We start from the raw sequence: 26,766 nt of genomic DNA, 5'->3' as shown, positions 1-26,766 counted from the left end.
CCCTTTATTGTTGGTGCTCCCCCCCCCCACACTTTGAATGACGCTCCACCGCCCCTGGCCTGCTAAAACCCCTGAGCTTCCGGGGTTGACCCCGCGCCAATTTACGCTCCGCTTTTTGTCTTTACAGTCTTTTCCTCCTAGAAATCCAAGGCTGATCATTATGTTATGCTGGAAAAAGTCACAGAATTTAAATGATATCCTGGCAAAAAGTATACACCAAATCGCACGAATTGAGTTTGAACATTCGATTTTTCTTCAGCTTCTCCAGGAGGGCACATCCCCCCTCAGACTCCTCTCTGTCCCCCTATATTATCTTCCTCCAATATCATTTCCCTCAAAAATCTTCTGACATTCCTCCCAGTGAGTGATTCTCCGGCCCTGATTCTCCCATATTTTATGGGACATCTTAGCAGAGAAGTCGAGAAGACGAGATTTGGAATCTCGCTTTCTCATCTTCTCATACCCGAGAAGTCGAGAAGGCGAGATTTAGATCTCGCTTTCTCACCTTCTCATACCCTAGAAGTCGAGAAGACGAGATTCGGAATCTCGCTTTCTCATCTTCACATACCCGAGAAGTCGAGAAGACGAGATTTAAAATTTCGCTTTCTCACCTTCTCATACCTTAGAAGTCGAGAAGACAAGATTCGGAATCTCGCTTTCTCACCTTCTCATACCCTAGAAGTCGAGAAGACGAGATTCGGAATCTCGCTTTCTCATCTTCACATACCCGAGAAGTCGAAAAGACGAGATTTAAAATTTCGCTTTCTCACCTTCTCATACCTTAGAAGTCGAGAAAACAAGATTCGGAATCTCGCTTTCTCACCTTCACATACCCGAGAAGACGGGAAGACGAGATTCGGAATCTCGCTTTCTCATCTTCACATACCCGAGAAGTCGAGAAGATGAGATTCGGAATCTCGCTTTCTCACCTTCACATACCCGAGAAGACGGGAGACGAGGTTTGGAAAATCGCTTTCTCACCTTCACATACCCGAGAAGTCGAGAAGACGAGATTTGGAATCTCGTTTTCTCATCTTCACATACCCGAGAAGTGGAGAAGACGAGATTTGGAATCTCGCCTTCTCATCTGCTCATACCCGAGAAGTCGGGAAGACGAGGTTTGGAATCTCGCTTTATCGCCTTCTCGTATCCGAGAAGTCGAGAAGACGAGATTTGGAATTTCACCGTCTCGCCTTATTGGACAAAAAAAGGCTGAGAAGACGAGATACCGGAACACGCCTTCTCGCCTTCTCGGACCAAAAAAGTCGAGAAGACGAGGAATTTTATCTCGTCATCTCGGTGGCACTTTTAAGCTTCCGTAGAATTCCGTGTATGGCCTGACAATAATTATGTGCGTAAAACAAAAAACAGCCTTGATGCCCAACATCATTACACGATCTTGAATTACCAAGAGTCTGCCAGAGGAATGCCAGACATAGCATTGAGTAGGCTTACAATGTTACCAATGCAATCTCCTCTAGGCAGAGGACACCTTTTCTCTGAACTCAGTTGTTTACCGACTTTATTGAGCTATTTTATTTTGGTGGGGGCGCGGATTTCTTGCAATATTGATAATAGGGCACACTTAGTTACCAAGAAAGCTTATAGCATTTCCATTTATTTTAATGTTGGATAAATGAGCACTGTCGATTTAAATGCATGAGGTAAGGAGCATAGGTGCGGTGGTCGGGGTTCGATCCCTGGACTTTGAAGTGTGAGCCAGGCGCCTGAGACCACTCGGCCACGGCAATATGAGGAGCTGACAAATGATTTTGACCACGACTCCCAAGAATGACCTTACGTGTCAATTTTTGAGGGGTTTTAATTGTTTCAGTCTTGTGCATTTTGGGAGGGCAGATAACATCAGATATCGACTGCCCATATTTTTCCACTGTCAGAATGCTATTACACTGTTAGAAAAAAATGATTTTAAAGAAGAAAAATAATTTTAAAAAATTTTCTACGATTTTGCAGAACAGGTCTGTTTTAAAAAGTGGAAAAAGGTTTTCTTACAATAAAATTGTAAGGTTACATACACCAAATAGGCCCCTACCAATTTTCTGTACTTTTACACAAATGCATGTAAGATTACACAGTGCAATACAGGTGTTCTCGAGACTCTGCTGCAGGAAAATTTTTTTCTTTAAGCAGATATTTTCTAACAATGTACCAAACGAGAAGCTCTTCGTGTATTTAGGCATGCCACTAACTGAGGTACGAGTATACTGTCTTGCTTTTGTTCAGGGGCACCCCATTTTTGTTGAGATTTACCCAACTTGACAAAATTCAATCTTCGAACAAAAAGAATAATGCTTTGTATAAGGTGAACCTGTTCATTCATCATATTCTGATCTGCCCTAAAGCTTTTATGCAAAGTGCACAGATTTATGTTGCACAAACCCACGAATACGTTCCATTTTCCTTTCTTCAAAATCATATCTTGCATTTTAGTCCTGTCGGGTCCACCCCGCTTGGGCAATATATTATTTCATTATATCTCAGCAGTTCTTGTTGTACGTTATGCCAACTCTACGTCTGATTTTAAAGTGAAACTAATGTCATGCCGGGATAATGTTGCTGATAAAATTTATATAGTCGCTATATAATGTTATGTTTGTAAGTTTTGAATTGTGTAATGTAAGGTTATTTAAAGGATTTGTTTATATTTGTACTTTGTCTATGTACATACAAAACTGTTGATGGACTAGCAGCATGAGAGTCATTGGACGATGTGTGCTCTAGATAAAATTTAAAAGATACATATTAATATTTTCATCAGTAGTAGTAGTGGTAGGAGTTGTAGTAGTAGTAGTAGTAGTAGAAGTAGTAGTAGAAGTATAGTAGTAATAGTAGTAGTAGTAGTATTAGTAGTAGTAGTAGTAGTAGTAGTGGTAGTAGTAGTATTAGTAGTAGTAGTAGTAGTAGTAATAGTAGTAGTGGTATAGGAGTTTTAGTAGTAGTGGTAGTAATAGTAGTAGTAGTAGTAAAAGTAGTAGTAGTGGCGGTGGTATAAACACTAAACTTCAGGCGATAACATCGTACTGGACCATGAACTTGATGCAACTAGCCTATTCAATTTTAAATTGAAAGATTTAAGAGGTAGGCCTATAGCACCTATCGTGAAAAAAAGGTCTACTAGGAACCTGGAAAATAATGATAACATAAAGATTCTTCACATCCTCTTAGTCACAGAGGTATAAGAAATCTTATATTCACGACTATCAGGCGATTTTAGATACCTGGGCACGGACATAATTATCGCTTAACGATTGAATATAGGGTTGATTTGTATTGAATCCATTGATTCTTGCGAATGATCGATTTAAAAAAAAAACATAACCCTGCGATCAATCAATAAGTTTTATGTCACGGAGACTAGAACTACGTACATCACCTTTAATACGCATCGTAAAAATGGCAGATCGACAGGAAATGTTATCCGGAACTTTAAGGCACGCAAAACTTATTCCATCGATTCTCCATAAATATGAGTTTTCTACACCGTTAGCGATCACAGGGGCGGCCGTTTCACTGGTTGACTCCGATAATTCCCAATCCAGTGATATGCAACCTTTTAAAGTAACATGGTGGTACCATCGCAATATAATGTTAAACAAATGTTTTAACCAAGTGATCTGTAACTCTCAAATAATTCTGCCTTTATATAGGGCTGCGAAATGGTCGCCATTGCTCTTCAACATGTTCAAACAATGAAATCGGTTGTAATGTCAAGTATAGTACGCGCATGTTTAGCGTAAAAGCCTTCAGGGAGAGTGCACTCTGACGACGTCGAGTTGGTTTTCATAAACCGAAAAATGATGGAAAACCTATTAATGAAAACTTGGCGGTAATGCAGCAAGGAATAAAATATTTACCTAGTTATTTACACGTCGCTCAATGAAAACATGCTTTGAACGCCGTACGATCTGCATTATGACCGTCTCTGGAGCTACCGGCCTCGAAATGGTATGAAAGAAGATTTGCGAGTCGTAGCAGGGATACATGCACTATTATACAAACATTAAGGTCCGTGTCCCATTTAAAAATTTATTAGTATTCAATGAAAATCTTCATCTCTGTGCTTGTTGGATATGAAGTACAGATGAGTAGATGATCTCTAATTCATTTGGAAGTGAAGAATGTAACATCCGGGGTAGCATCGCCCTGTATTGTGTAGATCAATCAGAGATCTCTGGAAATATTAACTTCCATAGCCCACCAGTCTTTCTCCCTCTCTCTTTCTCTTTCACCCATCCACCCCCCCCCCCCAAACACACACAATGGTTGTGAACATACACACCCACCTGCATGCATGATCTGCGTTTTCGAGTTGAATCTAAATTATATATCGTTTCCCGCCAGGGTTGGTTCAACTAAAAGGGAGGCAGATAGTGGCGTACAGATGGGGAGGGGGCGCTGGAGGGCTCTTGCCCTCCCCATAATTTCTCACGACCCCAAAAATAAAAGAGAAACGAAAGGAAAGAGAGAAAGGTGAAATATACTATTTTCTGAATAAACTCACAAAATTGGAGTTGTGTAGTAAAAATGTTGAGGTTTCTGCTCACTCGCTTCGCTCGCTCACTTTTTCTTTTATAAACTTTACGCGATACTAAATATCTATCCCCCTGGGCAGGAATGAGACCCCCCATGATTTTTCGTTTTTTGAAAGAGGGAGTGAGTAAAAAAATGGAATACAAAGGGAAAAGTTTTACAGTTCTCGGTTGTTTTAACTCTGTATGTAATGCCCTTATTACTAATCGAGACCATACTTAGGCTGTCTAGTCTACCCCATCAAAATATCCTGACGCAGCCCCTTCCCCCACTCTCCCCCTCCCTCTCCAAACTCTTTCTTTCTCTCTCTCTCCCTAGCTCTCTCCACCATCTTTTTGTCTCCTCTATTTCTCTATCTATTGGACAAGTAGTGTACACGTGTACCAGCTTGTGTAAATTGTTTTCAGGCAAATTTGTTGACACAGCTCTACCACTGAAGTATCCGCGATTCCAAGAGAGCAGAAACGCTCGAAATGTTATTTATTCTTGATTAAACAAAATGTTATATTTCAATATGGGTCACTGCCATGATTGCTTAGGGTGTTTATTTTTTTTCAAGTAGGCCTACTAAAATTATTTTCTCTTTCCCCAATGCGTGAAATATTTCGTGATATATTTGATAGATGGTAACATTCTTTTTGGCATAACTCTCTTCCCTTGTTGTGGCTAAGCATTTGTAAAACATTCAATTAAACACTCACACATACGCACATCCATTCACCTCCAGACTCACATACTTGTAAATACCGTCTACCGCGCGTGGGCTGAATTTCTATAACGCCAATTCATCTGAAATTCTAACTCCAAAGGTGGACCTGTGTAAGTGAAATTTCACTCGCTAAATGCGGACATCTCCTCCAGTGTGTGAAATGTCACTCTAACCGTGGACTTCACCAGTGCATTTTTTTGTTGTTCTTGCCACACGCAACTCCTTAACAAGAACCTACACCTCCCACAGCCACACGCACATACTTCTACACACCCTCAGGTACACCGATCTAAAACGACTTTCGCATATAAACTCACACACACGCACATCCTCCCATACATGTACACGCACACTCCCACAAAGATAATAGGCCCAGGTCATTTCGTGTCGAAGGACGTATACAAAGGGTTTTATTTCACAGGTTGCAAAACTCAATTGTTCAAGAACAATCTTTTGGCCTTGAAAAGCGACTGAACTGATTACGAGGGTGTTTGAAATATTATATAAATGGATCGATTTAGTCTGCACTTTGGCTGTATGTTGTTGCAAATCTGAAGAAAAAAATGGATCTGAACCTGCTAACAGAAAATAAGAATGACACTAACAAAATAACAATGATACTAATAATAAGTATAACAATAATTACGATTAAAAAATGGTAATAACCGCAACAATAAGTAAATGTAACATAAAAGTAAACCTCGGATAATAGTTACTTTGTGCACGCCTGAAATTACATTCTCAGCCTCCATAATTGTATTTGACCTTTCCAAACGTTATTCAACTGGGTAAAACATGCAGTCCACTCTACGTTAAAGTACTGAACTCTGTGTGTTTTAGTCTCAAACCTAAGAGAGTTCAACACGACCACTTTAAGTTTCAGAGGCATATGCAACAACACTGGCGCTTTCAGGGTATTACAATATGGAGGGGAAAAACATCTTAAAGATGAAGTAATTTTGTGCTCTTTTGAAGTACATGATTATTGAACAGTAATTAAACTACCCTTTAAATTCATTTTTTTCCTTCCTATTCCTCTCTCCTTTTCTCCTCTTTTTGCACTATTTCAAAACTTATCGGGGGCAGTCTCCCCTTACCCCTGAAGCCCCGCCCCTTTATTGCACCCAACATACTGAAAGCTCTCAGACCATGATGAATTTCCTCGTTAACTTCCCCCACTAACATTAACGGAATTTGATTTTGCCTATTTCATGCAGGCGCCTCTCGCTCATATCTCAAGCGACTCCCAAAGGAGGAGTTAGTAATTGGTATCGTCAACTCCAGAAACTTAAATCTACAAAAGAAGAGGTGGAGATAAACTAGCAAGGGTAATTTTGAAAAAAAAAGGAAAAACCGAATCGTTCCCGTAAACGTATCGAAGATTTTAAGGGAAAGATTCAGTGGCGAAGCTATTGTGGTTATTTGCCCCACATAATGGAATTGTTGGGCCTATGTACAGCCACAGCCAGATGCGTCGATTTCAATGGAGAGGGGGCTAGATGTTTTACCGGCAAACTAATCAATGATGCCAAGCCGAAAATTACATTTTATCCGGTTACCCCCCCCCCCCACCCCCATGCATGCGTACATGCTATGAATTAATTATCAGACCCTGTTTTAGAGGATCGTTATTAATTGTTCTTGTGTCACTTGATTTTTAATGTTTGCGAGTGAGCAAAGCGAGCAAGCTAAACATTTCCATATGTTATCGCAGTCGAACAACAGAGTTATTTTGCATATTTTTAAATCAAACAGTAAAATTATGGTATATTAATATCCTAAATATTTAAACGAAATTGATTTTATAAATGATAGTGGTGGGGTAGGCCTATATCATGTGTATTGTCGTAAACCGCACCGTCTTCTCTGAAGGTACAAGGATAGGATAGCCCCCCCTAATTCACCGGCGCTTAATAAATGTATTCAATGAATGTAAAGATTAATCTACAATCAAAGGTTCAAGTAACCATGTAACAAAATAAATTATTATAATTGTAATATTCATGAAAATAAATACAAAACATACTCTCATTCATGAGCAAGTCCATAAATCCTTTACTACAAGGCCTTTAAGTGGGGATTTCTTATATGAAGCTACCAGCAATCTCCAGCTTAAAGGACAAGTCCACCCCAACAAAAAGTTGATTTGAATAAAAAAAAAAAGTCCAACGAGCATATCACTGAAAATTTCATCAAAATCGGATGTAAAATAAGAAAGTTATATTTTAAAGTTTTGCTTAATTTCACAAAACAGTTATACGCACGTCCTTGTCGGTATGCAAATGAGGAGACTGATGACGTCATTCACTCACTGTTTCTTTTGTATTTTATTATATGAAATAGGAAATATTCTAATTTTCTCCTCATTGTCAAGTGAAACAAGGATTAATTCTTCCCTAACATGTGGAATTAGTATTGTTTAATACTAGGTCCTATATTGTTCAGTCTGTAAAAAATGAAATATTGTTTAATTCAAACAATAAAAAAAAAGAAATAGTGAGCAATGGCCATCGTCGACTGTCTCATTTGCATGTCACTGTTTTGTGAAAAATAAGCGAAATTTTAAAATGTCATAACCTTCATTTACATTCGATTTTGATGAAATTTTTAGCGTTATGCTAGTTTGATTTTTCTCTATTCAAGTCAACATTTTTCTGGGGTGGACTTGACCTTTAGAGACTCACGATGGAGTTCCTCTCCGTTTATAAATATTTTATTATTATTATTATTCCTTGTATGTTAAGACTATTTATGTGCTGCCTCCCCGTGGAAAAAACGCAGTATCTACAATTTGCACAAGTTGAGATATTAAGCATTTTATGTTTTTTTTCAAAGCTGCTCAAAACTACTTTATTTCTCAGTATTTTGTTATCATCCAACTGTAGAGTATTATATGTGCCTATTTCCGTTTAGTTTTATCATCACTTAGTCTATATTGCTTCATTACCATGAAATAATGTATCAGTGGGTCGCACGGGCCTAATCACAACTGGCAGGCCATAGATATCAATTTTTAAATTTGATATTGCTGATTGACAAAAATGAATGAATATGACTGACAATCTAACACTGATTCTAGGGAGGGTACCTACTGAACTTACTTTTTCCAAATTGGAAAGATATATCACCATTATGGAACTATATTTTTACTGGCGGAAGAATTAGGGTCATTTTACTCTCTCAAGTGATGAATTTGGTCCCGGCAGGTGTAGTCTTCATAAATGCGGATTTATTTTTAAATGAGCCGGTCGAGGTACCCTTTTCTGGTCAGATATGGAATGTCAGACATTTATCCTATCCACTGGTAGTAAACATTCAACCCTCGAATTTCCTCCTTATTTTTTATGAATTCTTTTTAAGTGCCACTTTAACACACGAGTCTATGGGAAATGAATAAGGCCTGTGAGCCCAGTGTGCAAGTTTCGGGAAAAATAATAGCTTAGAAATACCGAGGGCGCCCTTACCTACAAGGGCGTCATCTGTGAAAAAGTCCGCCGAAATAGTCAAAAATTATACATAACATTCTTGTAAAGATTGTAATGAACAAGTCTCCTGAGTTGCTGTGTATATCTATCATAAATCTTGAGTTTGTTCTTAGATTTTGATGTATTTACTAGCTTATGAAACACTGGGGAACCCTTTACAAAATATGGCGCCCTCTGTAGGAAAATTCCAACCTTCATGGGATATTTTTCATGAAGTATAGACCAGTTCGTAGTTACATCAGGGACAATTTTGGTCAAATGACCTTTCATTTATTTCATTATGATAGGCAGATTTCAAAGCAGGATATAACATATGCATGCCTTACATAGCAGGATGAAGAAATTGAAATATACCAGGTGACTAGAATAGCACACCATTGAAGACTCCATGAAGGTATTTGTTGCATTTCTACTTTGAATGCATATTATAGCATGTTGTACAATGTACTTGGCAAACTGCAGTGAAATACCAGTCGTGGACGCATTTTTTTCTTTGTGGATGCAAATGAAAAACACAATTGAAAAGAATATATGAATAATCAAGACACCAAAGTTGGTGCTTATCTCATTAAATTTTAAACCATCATGCCACTTTAGTACAAATGACCTTTCTCTGATCATGCGCAGAATCTTCTGATCATGCGCAGAATGGAACTACGAACTGGCTTATTGGACTTTACCACAGAGGGCGCCCTTGTTGGTAGAGGTCACCCTTCATGTTTTTAAGCTTTTACTTTCCCCTTGAATTACACATTGACAAATCATTTCTTGGTAGTGAAGCAATATCGCCTGAGTAACTTATGATAAAAATAGATATAAGTGTAACATGTTCTCCATCTGTAAATACTGCGTTTTTCCATGGGGAAACTGAGCAATTGCTTCAAATCATTTACGTCAATATCTCAAAATACAACAAAAACAAAATTTTTAGGAGTTGTGGGGCCTAAAATATGCACATACATAATCTGCAATTGATTACAAAGGAAAACTTGAGAAAGAGAATAGTTTCGAGAGGGTTCGATAGATTGAAATAAAATGCTTAATATCTCAACTTGTGCAAAATGTAGATGCTGCGTTTGTCCATGGGGAAATCTAATAAGTTCAGTGTAGATACTGCATTTTGCAGTTACTGAAAAGTGGCTTTCCCTATAGAAATTTAGAAAACTGGATGTGTCATGTCAAAAAGGGTGGTTTACTGACTACTTTTTGTGAAAAAAGCCAAATCAAAGATCCAGTAACTAAACATAAGCATGCACAGGCATACATGCATTCACGTATATAGCTATGTCATCCCCCTCCCCTATGTCCTCATTACACCACAAAACAAAACCAAGTACCCATTGCCTTTCTAGAGCGATGCATCTGGGGGTCTTAAGAATGTTTGACCGGGGAGCTAGGGGACGGCAATATGACTGATCTTTTTTACACTCCTGTTAAAGAAAGTTTTGACCTTTTTTTGTATTTAAAAAAAATTAAAAAAAGAAGGCTTCTTCTTGCCTTTATGCTCTCTTCGATATTAATTATGTTTAAATTCCTAGATGCGCAAAAGCTTATTTGCCATCATAAATATATTTTAAAAGTAAAGATATTTTAGAACATTAGATTAAAAGCCCTTTTAGAGGGGGTTGTCCTTTCGCCTCCGTCCCCTCTCCGTTCTCTTCTTACCACCAAATATATAGCAAAAGACCCAGGTAGCCACGCCCCTGCATTGCCTCAAGTTCCAAACCATCATGACCATCTTTTTTTTTTCTAGAAACACTCAATACATCGCCCCGATGGATTAAGCGCAATGTAATGAATGTGCAAAAAAGTATGAACTATTTGCAAACAAAATGGCATACAAACCGAAGTATTACCGAAAATGTGGCATTATGTTGAACAAACATTTTATAATGTATTGAAAGGGGGGCATTTTGTTTTATATGTGCCATAACATTCATTGCTTCCTAAGAGAAGTGTTGAAATATTACACCTACAAGGAAATGATTAGCATTTGAGAAATGTCCGGTGCTATTCAATTAGTAACCAGGATAACAGGAACTATTAGACACTTTTGTATATAGTATTTCACTTCCATATTAAGTATCGATGAGAACATATTTAAATAAGGATAAAGGAGGCCGTGAATAAAAATCTGGTTTTCGTTTACATTAGGACATATATTTTACTTTCTGTTTTAATTATTGAAATTAAAATGTTAAACACAACTCATCATCGGGACTTATGCCGTCTGCAGGATAATATGTTTTATATAAACAAATACATACATAAAACCATTCTGTCAACTTGCCTTCAAAGGTGATGCATATCATCAAAGGACTATCTGGTTGTGCTTAACTAGAGTTTAAATCATGGCAAACTGCTCAAGAATATATTTCTTGCTCCTCGCTTGTCTCCTGATTACTTTGTCCATTCAACTTTCCAATGTTCATGACCGTCATTTACCAACGAGATCACCAACAGGATCATCAAAGGAATATGTGGAGGAAAGAAATCATGGATGTGACCAAAGCTTTACACTAAAAACGGCTTCTTGTCGAAATAGAGGCCTGAACAGCGTTCCTCAAAATCTTTCTCAGGATATCGAGGTACTTGATTTAGGACATAATAATATCACCAGGCTTTTGAATGTCTCGTTTGAATTATACCCTCTTATCAATAACTTGGACATTTCATCTAACAATATAAGAATAATAGAATCGGCCGCATTTTACCCTCTGAAAGACTTAACATCCCTCTATCTTGACTACAACCCTGACCTTGTGCTTCCAGAAACAGGGGTTTTCATGATGTCTCATCGGCTTTCTATTCTTGATTTAGTGGGATCTAAGCTGAAATCGCTGCCAAATGATATCTTGAAGTATAGCCAACATCTAGGTCTGGTAGAAATGTCGTTCACCCAGATTTCCACTGTCAATTTAACTTACTGTGGCATGGCAAATACGGTAGCGATGACTGGTAATAAAATACACAACCTTACACTGAGTGAGTTCATTTTTGCGTGCCAGACGTCTTCCTTAGATCTAAAGGGAAACCCAATTCAAACAGTTGACCCCGATGTAATCTCATCGCTGCATGTTCGCTCGTTGGAACTCGGTGATTACCCTTTGAGTGACGACGTTGTGACAAACTGTATCCTCGGAGTTTCAAAATCAAGCATCAAACAATTGAAGATTTTAAGAGGTTCTCTTGGTGCTTTTCCTGTAGGTATCTTCGATCCACTGCTTGATTATCCCCTCTACGTTCTTGACTTAGGAAAAAATTACCTGACTGGCCTTCATCCGATGGTCTTCTCGAACTTGACACAAGTATTGGAATTGAGAATTTATGAAAATGCTCTCTCTATTCCAGAAATTCGACCAGATTTTTTCACGGGTATGAAAGCGTTGACGGTACTGGTATTACTGGAGAACCAAATAAGGCAAATAAATCCTGACAATCAGACTTGGTCGTTGAAACTATCAGAGCTTTACCTGATGGGAAATCTCATTTCAGAAATATCAGCCTACACATTTCGTGGATTGAGGAATTTGACAACCTTGGATATGAGCTCAAACAAATATCTTTCCGTCTTTGAACTGACGGACGAGTCTGGACTTGACAGCATTCACACCGTCTCCTTGTCTGGAAGTCGCATATCTGTTCTAGCATTAAAAACCCCTTCTCTCAAATCACTTTCTATGAACTATATTCGTTCTGACTTTCTCCCCTTGCGGCCTGGAGAATCCTTTCAACATTTACAATCCCTTAGTAAGTTAAACATGGCAGATTCTGCGATTAGCCTGTTTAACATATGGGATGCGACGACTAACACGTCCCTTTTCGACGGGTTATTGAATCTTAATTACTTGATTTTGAGTAATAACCCATTCCTGTCAATAGTTGATATACCGCCTGGGGTATTTCGGCGACTTTCTGCTTTAAAAGAGCTTTTCCTAGTCAACTGCTTCATCAAAACACTACACCCTCTCGTTTTTTCTGGATTAAGATCGCTTCAAAAGTTGGATTTGTATGGAAACAACATCCAGCATCTTAATGGCGGTGTACTCTATATGTTGGAACAAGTAGAAAGTATCGACTTATATGGAAATCAGATCTCTTACATCGAGGAAGTAACATTCTCTAACAACGGGAAGCTTCACAGTCTTTCATTGGCCAACAACAGACTGACACGTCTTAACCAAAGCACTTTCAAGCCGTTGTTTTCATCAATTTCATCACTTGATCTATCAAAGAACCCAATCAATTGCAACTGTGATCTCAAGTGGCTGGTTGATTGGGTCAATAAACGCCTGCACTTGATAAACATAGACAAAACCATATGTTCGTCAGCCTCTCTTGCCCATCTTCGTGAGAAAAATCTTCTTGATTTTGATGCAGATAAACTTTGTAGAACCAACATTGGCATCATTTCAATAATTCCGTTAGCAGTGGTCTGTTTCAGTGTTGTTACCATTTTGGTCTGTCGTAACAAGTGGCAGTTGAAGTACAAAATATTTCTCTTGAGACTGGCTGTACTGGGATACAAAGAAAAGCAAGATGCTCGAGAGCACGATGACTATGAGTATGATATGAACGTCATCTTCTACGACGGCGACGAAGAATGGATTCAGGATCATCTTCGACCTGCTCTCGAAGAACACCTTCCACAGTTTCAGAAGAACTTGTTTGGTGATGAAGACCTTGTCCCAGGCATGCATTACTTAGATTCCGTAGATTACGTGGTGACCCATAGTTACAAGACCGTTATCGTGCTCAGTAGAGCTGCTGTTCGTGATCACTGGTTCATTCTCAAGTTCCGTACGGCCATGGACCACGTGAGTGACACACAGACGGAATTCGTTCTGGTGGTCTTTCTTGAAGACATCCCAGATGACGAACTGCCCTTCTTGGTGAGGTTGTATCTCAGTGATGGCAGGCCTTATATCCACTGGACAGAAGATGTGAGAGGACAAGGCTATTTCTGGAATGAACTATCCAAAAACCTGACAGTTAATTTAAGAATGAATGATATGATCCCGAATGAATAGCGTCTGGGTAAAGAGTTGTTTTACATGTTTTTTTTACTTGTTTTATCGCTAATTTATGGAAATAGGTTGGGGTCTTTTCGATTATTAAAATGGTTTTGAGAGTGACAAACGTAACTAAAACAACGTGGAAAAGATTTTTTTTTTTTGATAAACACCTTTGAAAATAAACGAACATATACAACATGATTATTCAATCACCGTCATCACATTTCTACCAAGTATGATATTAATTTCATGTATATAGTCATACCAAAGCAGAGGGATGGGAACGATTTTTGAACTGGGGGTGCTGTTTTTTCTGACAAGTTTAATAATGATAATGATAAAAGTTTTCACTACAAAATGAAGGGGATGCTGTTCAAATTCAGCATACCAACCTGATATCCTATGGTGTATAATATACGCATTACCCCCATGCACACAAAATCCTGAGGGTGCTTTCAAGAGTGCTTCAGCCGTGTTTGGCTTCAGCACTCCGCTTCCCAGGGCCATGTGCCAAAGGCCCGTGTAGACCTGTCGCTCAAAAGCTCGGCAGCAACTTTCCGAACCATTAATTGTGATGTAAAATGTTAGTGTGGCGCAAAAAGAATGTTACAAGCCAGGGCAAAATGGTTCCAAATCCTGCAGAACAAACAGGGGTGTTGATTTCTTTTCTGGGCCAGCTAGGGTGTCGAAATTCGACCTGGACGGGTTCCGTGAGGCTACCGTAAATTAGAGTTTTATACAAGAAACCTTAGCGACCGAGCGATTTTTTTTAAGAGGGGAAATTTATCATATAATTGGATAACGTTAATTCATTTAGCAAAAAAAAAGTTAAATCTGAATGAAACAATAGTCTTTACGAGGAAAATATCAGAAAAATGTAAACAGAGACAAGAATTTGGAAGAAATCGATTTAAACAATCGGTATACGTTATAATTATAGCGCTTCCAAAAAGAAAGAAAAAAATAAAATAAAATGTGATAGTGTTATAGATGTCAATGCACTGAATTTGATTTATGTATAAATTTCACTTTTTATGCTACGGAATTGAAGATATTGAAAAATAAAAGCCATTAAATACAATAAAGGTGGTGACCAAGAAGTAGTTTTTCGTTGAATTCTCAGATTTTTAAAAAGCAAATTTTTGTTGTCGTTATTATTACTTTTACTGTTATCAGTATTATCATTATCGGTAATCATTATGATAATTATTATATTTTATTGAAATATGAATAAAATCTTCAATTGAAATATTCAGCTTGAAATAATTATACATTACCACCGGACAGGGGCGGGTCCAGGATTTTCTAAAGGGGGGGGGGCAGATTTTTCCGAGGAAAAATTTGACAAGCAAAAAAAAAGGTTTTTAACCAAAAATTTAGGATATATTGTCCCCGAAAAAAAGGAACTTCACTTTAAAAAAACTCCTGTTTTAACGGAATTTTTACATTACAAATTTTAATTTTGCTTCTCAAAAGGGGGCACGGGCCGGCTTTGCCCCCCCCCCCCTGGATCCGCCAGTGCCTCCGGGTACCCCCTTAAAGCTGATGTCACATCCCCACTTTTCTTTTCCTTATGATTTTTTCTTAAGTCATAATTGCTAAATGTTTTCTTACATGTGTGAATGATATGTCTCAAACATATTGAAGTAAGTTGTAGCAACGAATATCTAATGCATTAAATCAGTTGTCAATCCAATCTTTTTTAGTTCTTGAAGAAAAACTCAATACTAAGCCTAACTTTATATCATAAAATACAAAAGAATAAGTGGGGATAAAATTATGATATTGTAACGTGAAACCCCCTAAAACTCCTGGTAAATGCTGCCACCATGCGGGAGATTAAACTGAGACCGCAACTCAGAATAATTTGGAATAAATTCCAGTAAATAAAGATATCCACAATACAACCATGTACTCATACTCAAATCTCAATCGCGTTCACGGGTAGCCTATCCGAGCTCAATGGCGGGTAAGTTGTCTCCAATATAGAGACGTGCTGCAATTAATCAAATAGATAAACATCGACCAATCAATCAATCAATAAATCAATCACATAAGACAGTCATCGTCAACAATCATAAATCACCATAAACCACATAACTGCAAACAATTGAACTAAATACCAGACAGAAGAAAATTAGCAGAAAATGTTGCGTTAAATTTCCAATAATGCCTCCAAGATGGAAGCTTATTATTGTGTAATAAATGATACATCAATCTGATTCTGTACAGCTGAATTATTTCTTAACTACGTACATAAATCTATATCTAGGCTCAAATCAAGTATACCCAGTTGTTGTGTGTCCGGACAGGTCGCGTGTCCGGACGATCAATTTTAGAAAGTCATTTGGAAAAATTTACAAGCGAAGTTTCATAAATTTTTAGTACAAAATGTTAGGAAATATTATAAAGAACAAAATAGAAGATGATTACAAGTATTGAATTCATATTTTTAGTGTAATCCAAATACAAAAAAGAAGGCTTCAAAAATATAAAGTGTCCGGACACCCGACCCCCCCCCCCCCCATCCTACATGTAATTTCTTGAATGCAATATTAAATAATCCCAGCAATGGATGATTACTCATCCAGAAAAAAATATAAACCAATTTATAAAATTGGCATAAAAAGTTGACCAATTAAATTGGTATCTTTTGAAGAAAATAGGCCCAAAAATCGGCACATAAAAATTGACCAAATAAATTGGTATCTTTTCATAACTCAATTCTATAGTTCTGCACTTCAATAAATAAACAAGTCTTTTCTAAACACTCCTGAAATTATCTAGTTCACTCTGTTCTAACTGCCTGCAGTATTCAATATACCTAGCCCCAGCTCCGTCAACAGACACCCTCGGCAACTGGCCCTGTTGCTCTTTCTCCAAAAATACAGTGAAGTACTGTCAAAAACGAGTTTCACCCCACAGGGAATTTCACTCTCTACCTTTCCTAAGTTTCGTAGAAGTCACTCACTTTGTCGGTGCAAATCTAGAACTTTTGACATTCCTTCTTTATGGCAACTCAGCCGCAAGGCTATATACAGCCTCCTGAATGCCAATGTCAAAGAGATAAACTAATAAAAATCACAACCTATGAATGAGTGTAGTCGACTTACTTCATTCCTATCTCACAATATACAAATAGCGAATAGGCATGAGTGCGATGGTGCGAGATTTCGCATGAGGTGAAAGAAAGATTCTCTATTCAACGAGGCGATAGCCGAGTTGAATAGAGTGTTTCTTTCTTTCACCGAATGCGAAATCTCGCACCATTGCACGAATAAGAATATTCGCTATTTGTGTTGTACAACGCCTCGGAGTTTAGCGAATTTATGAAAAAACAAAGAGTTTTTCCTGCAGTAATCTATGAAAAGGGAGCCAAAATATGGAAAGCGAAAAGCAAAATCCCACAAGCGAACACCTCGGGCAGCATTGCGCATTTAGCCAGCAGGCTATACGCGTATTGCACCTGCATTTTTACCGAGCGCCATTAATTGAATCGTATTGTGACGTCATCTCCTAAAGCTGTGCAACGGTACATTTTGGACGGTACATTTTGGATGGTACGTCTTTTGTGCAACGGTACGAATGTTTGACATTCAGCCTCCCATTTGCTCGCGTACAACAAGCTAAGTAGGCGTTGTACAATACAAAATGACAAGTTCAACATAAAGACAAAGACTATTCCTAAAATACACATTCAAGCAAAATGATATGATATTCTGTTTCCATGTACCGGTACTTAATTATTTTTGTCTAAATATGAGCCTGTAACTTAATCCGTAATCTAAATGAATATAAAAAACTATATAAAATACAATGTAACTATAAAAAATGTATTAAAAAGAAGAAATAAAACTAACAAAGGAATGGTGACATTTCAAAATTGAACTTAAGTAACCCTTCTCCTTTACACGTTCATGGTTGCTTTTCTAGAATAAACGAAACAAATCAATCGATTAATGATAAATCTCTTGCAAATACTCTCTCATTTTTAAAGTCCAAAATACTCATTAAAATCATTAAATGTCTCGGCAAAAATTGTCAATCAATAGGAATGTGTCATAAAAGAGAGAATTAATATTCACCTGTTTCTTTTAATCAAACAATGCTCAGTCTCAAATAACGGAAGAATGTCTAAGATCAATGGCAGCCTTCTAATGTAAATTTCAAAAGTGATCAAAATGCGCATTTCAATAATAAAACATTGTTTTTTGGTAAGAAATAGCGTAAGTATATAAAACATAACAAATTTGCGCACTTCATAATTACCGTGTTTACACTTAATCGGCTTTTGCATCGGCTTTTTCATAGCGTGTAAACGCGAGTAACTTGCATCGGCTCGCGGTTCAGAACAGGCAATTTGCACCACCAATACCGTGTTTACACTTGATCGGCTTTTGGTTCAGAACCAAAAGCCGATGCAGAATCGGCTTTTGGTTTGCGTTTACACGTTGTTACAGCTCGCGGTTCAGAACCGCGAGCCGATGCAAAAACCTGAAATGATACGCACACCAACAATATACGTCATAATAAAGACAACGCTGGATCAGTGCGCTTACAATTACGTCACAATGGTAAAGTAAATGAAATGCGCACAAATTGCCGATGCAGAATCGGCTTTCTGTTTACACGTAGTAAAAAAGCCGATTCTGCATCGGCTCGCGGTTCTGAACCTACTACTTTGGTGGTGCAAATTGCCGGTTCTGAACCGCGAGCCGATGCAAGTTACTCGCGTTTACGCGCTATGAAAAAGCCGAAAGCCGATTAAGTGTAAACACGGTACAAAGTAGTAGGTTCAGAACCGCGAGCCGATGCAAAATCGGCTTTTTTACTACGTGTTAACAGAAAGCCGATTCTGCATCGGCAATTTGTGCGCGTTTCATTTACTTTACCATTGTGACGTAATTGTAAGCGCACTGATCCAGCGTTGTCTTTATTATGACGTATATTGTTGGTGTGCGTATCAGGTTTCATTTGCATCGGCTCGCGGTTCTGAATCGCAAGCTGTAACAGCGTGTAAGCGCAGTGCAAGATAAACCAAAAGCCGATTCTGCATCGGCTTTTGGTTCTGAACCAAAAGCCGATTAAGTGTAAACACGGTAAATGAATTTTAATGACAAATTGCACTGCGCGTACCAGCACTCCAGCAGGGCCTTTCCTTAGATGACGCATCTTTGGTAAATTACGTAATAATCGTCATAATACGTCACAAAAGACAATTGCATAAATGCAAATCCTGAATTCTTCACAAACAGTTTGCTCACGAATATTCATGAGGACATGCAGAGATCTGTTTCAGTGAAATAATGCAAATGTTTAGAATGTCATTAATTTGTAATTTCTTGTTCGATTTTGGTCAAATTTTCAGTGTTTTGTTTGTCTAATTTTTCTTTATCTGCTCCGAGGACCCTGATTTTTCCTTCCATGCCAGGAATCTGCAGAAACATCTCTGTGCTAGGGGCCACGGGGTCAGGGCAGTCCAACTGGCAATTAACAAAGTTCGTTCTCTCCCCAGATCTGAAGTTCTCAAACCAAAAAGTGACAAGGAGACCACCGACAGAATACCGCTTGTGACCACCTTCCATCCCAATCTACCCCCTCTCCGCAAAATCCTGTTTGATAACCACCACATTTTACACACTTCTGATCGTCTCCAACAGGCCGTTCCCGATACTCCCCTTCTAGCATACCGACGCCCACCGAATCTCAGCTAGGGACCTCATTGTTCGTGCTGAAGTGCCCTCCCTCACTAACCATTCTTCTCCCATACAGCATGGCACCTTCAAATGCACCAGCAACAGGTGCATCATATGTGAAATACACCTTCACGAGGGCGATACTTTCACCAGCAACTCTACCAGCCTGTCTCACCAAATCAAGGGCAACATCACATGCACACCCACTAATGTTGTATATCTCATCACTTGCAGAGTTTGTAGGGTACAATACATAGGGGAAACCAAGACCACACTCAAGAAACGATTCTACGGGCACAGATCCACCGTCAACACAGCAAAGCTGGACACTCCAGTTGGCCGCCATTTTAACCTCCCCAACCACTCCATCACTGACATGATGCTACAGGGCATCGAATCTTTAGGGACCCGTCCTGACTCAGTCCGTACTAGCAGGGAGAAGCTCTGGATGAGACGACTTCGCACCACCCAACCTCATGGCCTGAACATCCAAGAGGGGAACGACTGATTTTTCTTTCCTATCCACTTTCAATTTATATATACATATAATTTTTCCCCTCAGCTCTTTTGAATAGTTACATTATAGTTTCTTACTCTACTTTCCTCCCATATCTCATACAAGCTCAGCTCCAATTTTTCCTTCCTTATTCAGGCGATATAATAATTATTATATATACATATATATATTTGTTTTTTCTCCACTCACCTCTTTCAGATTTACCACATTTGCTTATTTACATGTATACTATGGTTTCTTCATAATACACCCCCTCTCTTCTATATTTGCTTTTACCTTTTTAGGCAATTTGCTTCCTTTTTTTCACACATACAGGTTTTTTTTTTCTTTCCTGCTATATAGTCTTATGTTTTTTCCCGTCACACCTAGCGGATTACCATATCAGTTACACCATATGTGTATATATTTATATATTTTTTCATATACATTTCTTTTTTGGATATATTTATATACATATCACTTATAGATACGTATTTACACTTACCTTCTTCTCTTAGTTTGTTTAATGCTTTATCATATATACTTATATGTCTTTTGCACATTATCAGTTGTTCCCCATTCTTTTTCTTCTTTTTTTTTTCACCCCACTCTTATGCACCAGTTTATTAAGCCTTTCTTTGTAACCTGTTTGACCCATCACCTCTCACTAATTCTCTAGTTATTCATCCCTCTATCACTGTTTTGTTCCAGATCCTGTTTGATGTTGCCTGCCTCATTATCTTAATCCCTCTTGGCCTTACTTGCACTAACTTCCCTTTGTGTCTGCCTACTCCTTTTCTTTCATCCCCCTCACTAACCTGATTGGTCTTCTCTACTCACTAATGCCCCTTTTGTCTCCTTGTTTCTAGTGTTGCTGTAGCTTGTTTGTGGTCTATATTATGGTTGTTCCACTTTATATGTTTGTCATTTTGCCTCCGACGAAGATTCTGCTAGGATCGAAAGCTTAGGCCCCTTTTTGACTTTATAAATCATATTATCTTTAGCCTGGAGTACCCCTTTAAAGGTCAAGTCCACCTCAAAAAAATGTTGATTTGAATAAATAGTGAAAAATCAACCTAGCATAACGCTGAAAACTTCATCAAAATCGGATGTAAAATAAAAAAAGTTATGACATTTTAAAGTTTCGCTTATTTTTCACAAAACTGTGATATGCACAACTCAGTGAGACGGTCGATGATGTCCTTTCCTCACTATTTCTTTTGTTTTCTATTGTTTGAAATATACAATATTTCCCTTTTTTACAGATTTGACAATAAGGCCCAACTTGACTGAACAATATTGTATGATAATATCGCATGTTCATGGAGGAATTAATCGTTGTTTCACTTGACAATGAGGAGAAATCACATTTCAAGATTCAAGATTTATTCATTCCATTCGATAAAAAGATACAATTCATACATACAAATTTACAAATTTACAAGATTTACATACAAATTTACAATATTTACATTTGGATACAATACAATTTATACAAACACAGAAATGGTATTGATTTCACATATACAGAAAAAAATCAAATGGAAATGGGTCACTGCAAAAGTTCAAAAAGGGACTTGAACTTGTCAAGGCTGTGTCCCAAATTCATAATTTGTGTCCCAAATTCATAATTTCATAATTATAATAAAATACAAAAGAAATAGTGAGTGGATGACATCATCAGTGTCCTCATTTGCATACCGACCATGATGTGCATATAACTGTTTTTTTTTTATTAAGCGAAACTTTAAAATGTCATAACTTTCTCTTTTTATTCAAACCTAGTGGATTTGTCATTTAAGTAATAATATCACATTTAAAGGCATAGTATACCATATAGAGTTAGATATGCATAAGCTCTATATAATTATAATACAAGCTCGTCAAAATTAAGGGGCAGATTTTTATGACAACTAAAAAAGGGCTAAGGACCGGTACCATTTCTGGGACGCTTTCCCTAAACTATAACGAAAATCGTATATGCCGGTGATCAGTTGTAGTAGGCCTATAATTATATTAATATTTGGACAAATATTAGGGTCAGTGATCATCACAGGTCAGTCAATTTCGAACAAAACCTAACTCGTCCAGAGGTATATTTTGGAGGTAGGCCTATTCGTCTGAGTTGTATAGTCTACATGTGGAGATGACTGCGGACTTGGAAGTAAAATATTCGGTTTACTGTAAGCGCTTAGAGACATTCTTTGTGATAAGCGCTATATAAATGATGTTAATTATTATTAATTAAGAAAAAAGTTGCGACTAGAACCCCATTTTGTCCCGTATTTGGAACCCTACGAAATACTAACGAAAATGAAATGATATTCAAAATGGTGGTAAAATAAACGGTGAACACCCCATGCGTTCGCTTTCGGGGAGGGGTAAATTTTGAAGAAAAATAAATGTTATCTATAAAAATAAAAAAAAGAACTTTGTATTTTTTTTATCCTGTATTTTTTTCAAACATCTGTGTCTGACGGTTTAAACAATTACAAGATGGTTTTCATGCATAATATTATGTACAATAATCATGATGATCATCCACTTCTACTCGTTTCCTAGGCCATAATTATAATTCATCGTAATTATTAAAATGTTCCAATGTAAATTCTTGGGGGATCATGGTACGTAATATATGCCACCCCCTACCAAATACTGTGAGGATATCCCCCGGGTTTGACACCCATGGTCTCTTATAGTATTAAAATCCCTAAAAACTATTTATGAATTTCAGCAAATTATTCAGCTCAGTAGGAAAACTGAAAAAAGAGAGAGTCTGTCTGGGGCACAATAATATAATTGTTGGGCCTTCATCGCCCTTATATGAAAAAAAAAACCCACAAATAAACTAATTGAACTAACCTAGGCCCTATACCGAAAAGTGCAAAGATAATAATACTTCATGTGCGCTGATATAAAGGCCTCCGCACGCCTGAAGACTGATCCACGATCCGATTTCGGAACAAGTCTCAATTTGCTTATTTTATGAAAATGTGAGAAAGGGTATCGTTTTATTTGAGGCAGGGGCGGATCCAGGATTTTCCAAAAAAAGGGACACATTTTCCAAAGTGTAAGGTCATTTCGTGCACGAAAAAAAATTACGAGCCCCAAAAATAAGGAAAAAAAAAAATAGGTTCTCGCTTTCAAAGGGGGGGGGCAACTAGTGTTATTACATTACAAATTTTTATTGTGCCTCTCAAAGGGGGGGGGGGCGCACGGGCCGGCTGTGCACCCCCCCCCCCCCCCCCAGGTTCCGCCAGTGATTCGAGGTTCCAAATTAATGTAAGAATACTAGTCTAAGGATGTTGGATAATTGCAAGCCTTTATTTTGGAAAAAAGGGCAAATTGCTATTAAAATCGTATGGTGCGAAATCATTCCGAAGCATTCATTGTGCTTAATGTACTGTGACGTCATGCGCAAATCATGCGCGCGTGTGCGCGCGCATACAGCTGTAAAAAGGAAATGGAACGTCCGGTTTATCAGGGGCAGGGCCAAGTTCAGACTTCAGTTACTCAGCTCAGCCTCAGACAAGCCCAATTTCTCGAAAGCACAAGGCGATATGAGCCATATGGTTCCATATTCATAATCGTTTCGGTTTGCTGAATTTGAGCTGCTGTATTTTATCCGCAAATGTTGTAAGTAAACTTGGCTGCTAACGTTACTAATTTGTGGATCAGCCGCGCCGGGGTAGGGCCAGGGCAGGCACCAGGGCCGCGGCGCGGCGGACGGCGGGGGTACCGGGGGTACCGTTGCCTGTGGGGGATCTCTGGTCCTCTGGACACTTCGATCATCATCATCATCAATTTCGAGGTGAGGTAGATTCTAACTTTAGATCTAAAAAGTTAATCCTGATGACCCAGTGGCGGATCTCCCTTTCAAAAATCCTGCATTCGCTACAGCCCACGTACCAGTGTTTCATCATTCTAGCTTAGGCTAGGCCTAATTCATAATTGACTGACTGGTTTTAAATTAAACTTTTATTCGGCATAATTAATTGTAACCTAGTCCTAGTAGGGCCTAGCTATTTACCTAAGTTAGGCTACACAGACACAGACAGTCTTAGGCTTTAGCATTATCCATTAAAAACAACAGGTAATGGGATAACAATCGATCGAAAGCTTATTCAAGTGCAGGATCCTCATTTCCAGTGGCAGTGCAGCGGGGTCCTAAATTGATAGAAATTAGAATTAACGCGAAGAGATCTACATGTATACCCAGTTGTTGTGTGTCCGGACAGGTTGTGTGTCCGGACGATCAATTTAGAAAGTCATTTGGAAAAATTTACAAGCGAAGTTTCATCAATTTTTAGTACAAAATGTAAGGAAATATTATAGAGAACAAAATGGAAGATGATTACAACTATTGAATTCATATTTTTTTAGTGTAATCCAAAGACAAAAAAGAAGGCTTCAAAAATATAAAGTGTCCGGACACCCGACCCCCCATCCTAGGCCTAGATCTAAACAATAGATAGATCCAACTGTTAATGACATCCAATATACCCCATTACCGGTACTTAGTTCAGATCTACGTTAGATAATAGTATGAATCGGCTTATCAAGAACTGAGTGAGACGGAAAGAGGGGGGTGAGTTCTTTTATTAATTTTTTTCATTCATTATAACATATTTATTCAGGATAAATACTATACCATATGATTGTGATTTTTTGCATGGTCAGCCCCCCCCCCCCCTCCCCCACTTTGAAAACCGTTCCGCGGCCCCTGTGGAATAAGAATAATAAAATGTTGGTTGTATGGTGCATTTATGTATTTTATTCAAAATTTACTTATTTTCATTATTGTATATGTAAATATCTTATAAGTTATATAACTTAAAGATTTAATTAGATATGTAATACGAGTATCCCAGTATAGTTTATAATCTAACATGATGCCTATAGGTAATTAGGTATCTTATACTTTGTACTTCATTATTAATATGTACCTTCAATTTAAGATCATTATCATTCCTTACGTTATTGGTCAAAATCATAACATTACTTTTTTTCGCATTAATCCTTAATCTGTTACAGTAATACCATTCATTAATAGTATTCAAATCTGCTTGAAGCTTGGATGTTATGACATTAATATCTTTATAAGACACATACTTACCACAACATCAGCGTATATATTACATGTACAATTCCTATAATAGGTAAAGGGAGGGACCTAAAATACTAGCCTGAAGAATTCCTATAGATATTTATTTTGTTTTAGATTGTTTACCTGGAGAAAAAACTGCTTGTTTTCTGTCTGAAAGGAATTTTAAACCAGAGGAGCTCAGTGTCAAAGAGAAATACATGCAGGTTATGGTCGATACATTCAAAACATTTAGAAATATCAAGATAACATGCACCAACTTTCTCTTTTTCATTAAAAGATTCGTACCAATTATCAATAGTTCTCTGTAAACAAGTATTATTTGGAGTGATTTGGCAAGAAGGCATATTGCTTAATATTAATGCGATCGTTTGTAAATAAAATAAAATAAGAATTGGAGTTGAACTTCCCTTTTAACTACTTGCATTGACAAGTCATTCAAATACAATAATAAATATAAGGAGCTGTAATTAAGTATTTAGTCCAAATATCAAGACTATTCTGATCAGACAAAAGAGAGAAAAAATTATAAGTGTTTTCAGGAGTAATTGGTATGGTAAGGTAAAAGATTAGAAACTGGTTGGATGATTCCACGATAAAGTATGATTAAAAGTTTCCGAAATTTGTTTTCCAACGTTCATGAAAAAATCGTTAATTTATCACTATCCAAATTTGATAGTAGGATAGAAACTTTTTTTGTCTCTACCCGTAATTTTGTTTGATTCCTTCCATAATTTCCTACTTTCATATCATATCCTTGCTATATCTACATGTATTAGACAATGAATCAAAATATTTTTCGTATTTGATTAGTAACTGAATTTCGAATAAGGCGGTATTCTGTAAGTAAATATGGAAGTTTTAAGGTATCAAATATTTCTTTTAAAAAAAATCTCGTCTATAAATAAAGTTTGATAATGTCAGAATTAATTTATGGACAGTGTCTGTGTCTGTCTGTTTTAACGACCAACTTTCAATCCGCGTCGGTAGAGTAGATTTATTACCCTGACTGTGTCAGTGGCGGATCCAGGAAGGCGCGGGGGTAGGGGAGAGAGCCAGAGGGAATTAGGCAGGGTATGATGGAGGGGTCCAGTCCCCGGGGAGGCCACTTACATTGACGAGTGGATACATGCGCGACCAAAAAACACGTAAAAGGGATGTCTTTTTCCAGATAGGGCATGTTACGTACGTAACGTAATAAGGGTGTCAAAAACACTAAAATAATGAAAAAAGGGTATCTATTTCGCTAGGAAAGCTACGTGTTTAGGGTCAAATTTGCGAGGGTAAAAAAGACTAAAATGTTCTATAAAGAATGTCATTTTTGCCTAAACAGTCAACACTACGTGTTTAGAGTCCGATTCGCCCGAGGTGTGGGAGAGGGGGGGGGGCGTACTAAACCCAATGATGTAGGTAAACCAACGTCCCTGACATAATAACAATTAAAATATCGCTGTACTTGTTTAGGGGTTAATTTCAGGGAATACTTGCCAAGGGTATCGTTTTGTTTCAAATACTTGGAGGCCGGGCAATAGGGCCATATCCTAGCTTGGATGGCCTTGGAGTTGGAGATGGATTCATGTAAGCTTTTGTTATAAATTATTCGTTTAACTTATATGATGTTTTAAAAAATGTGTGTTTTTTGTCTGTTATTTTGGGGAACAGATATTCTTGAAATAATCACTGATATGGTAATTTCATCCAATCAACCCA

The 26,766-nt window shown here is 37.8% G+C and overlaps 1 protein-coding gene across 1 annotated transcript; it reads left to right on the top strand.

Annotated features, from left to right (window-relative positions):
- Window positions 1–8,968: 8,968 nt before the first annotated feature.
- On the top strand, window positions 8,969–13,890 carry LOC129260418 (slit homolog 2 protein-like). The gene has a single exon (XM_054898398.2). It carries the CDS (start codon window positions 11,097–11,099, stop codon window positions 13,773–13,775), a length of 2,679 nt encoding a protein of 892 aa, XP_054754373.2. The 5' UTR covers window positions 8,969–11,096; the 3' UTR covers window positions 13,776–13,890.
- Window positions 13,891–26,766: the final 12,876 nt, after the last annotated feature.

Source organism: Lytechinus pictus, chromosome 5 (genome assembly GCF_037042905.1).
Source record: "Lytechinus pictus isolate F3 Inbred chromosome 5, Lp3.0, whole genome shotgun sequence".
NCBI classification, from domain to species: domain Eukaryota; kingdom Metazoa; phylum Echinodermata; class Echinoidea; order Temnopleuroida; family Toxopneustidae; genus Lytechinus; species Lytechinus pictus.
The sequence above is the reverse complement of the archived record's forward strand: the minus strand, read 5'-3'. Positions and strand labels throughout refer to the sequence as shown.

What these genes read in the sequence shown, in the direction of transcription:
- LOC129260418 (XM_054898398.2), top strand. Translation starts at nt 11,097, where the DNA reads ATGGCAAACTGCTCAAGAATATATTTCTTGCTCCTCGCTTGTCTCCTG.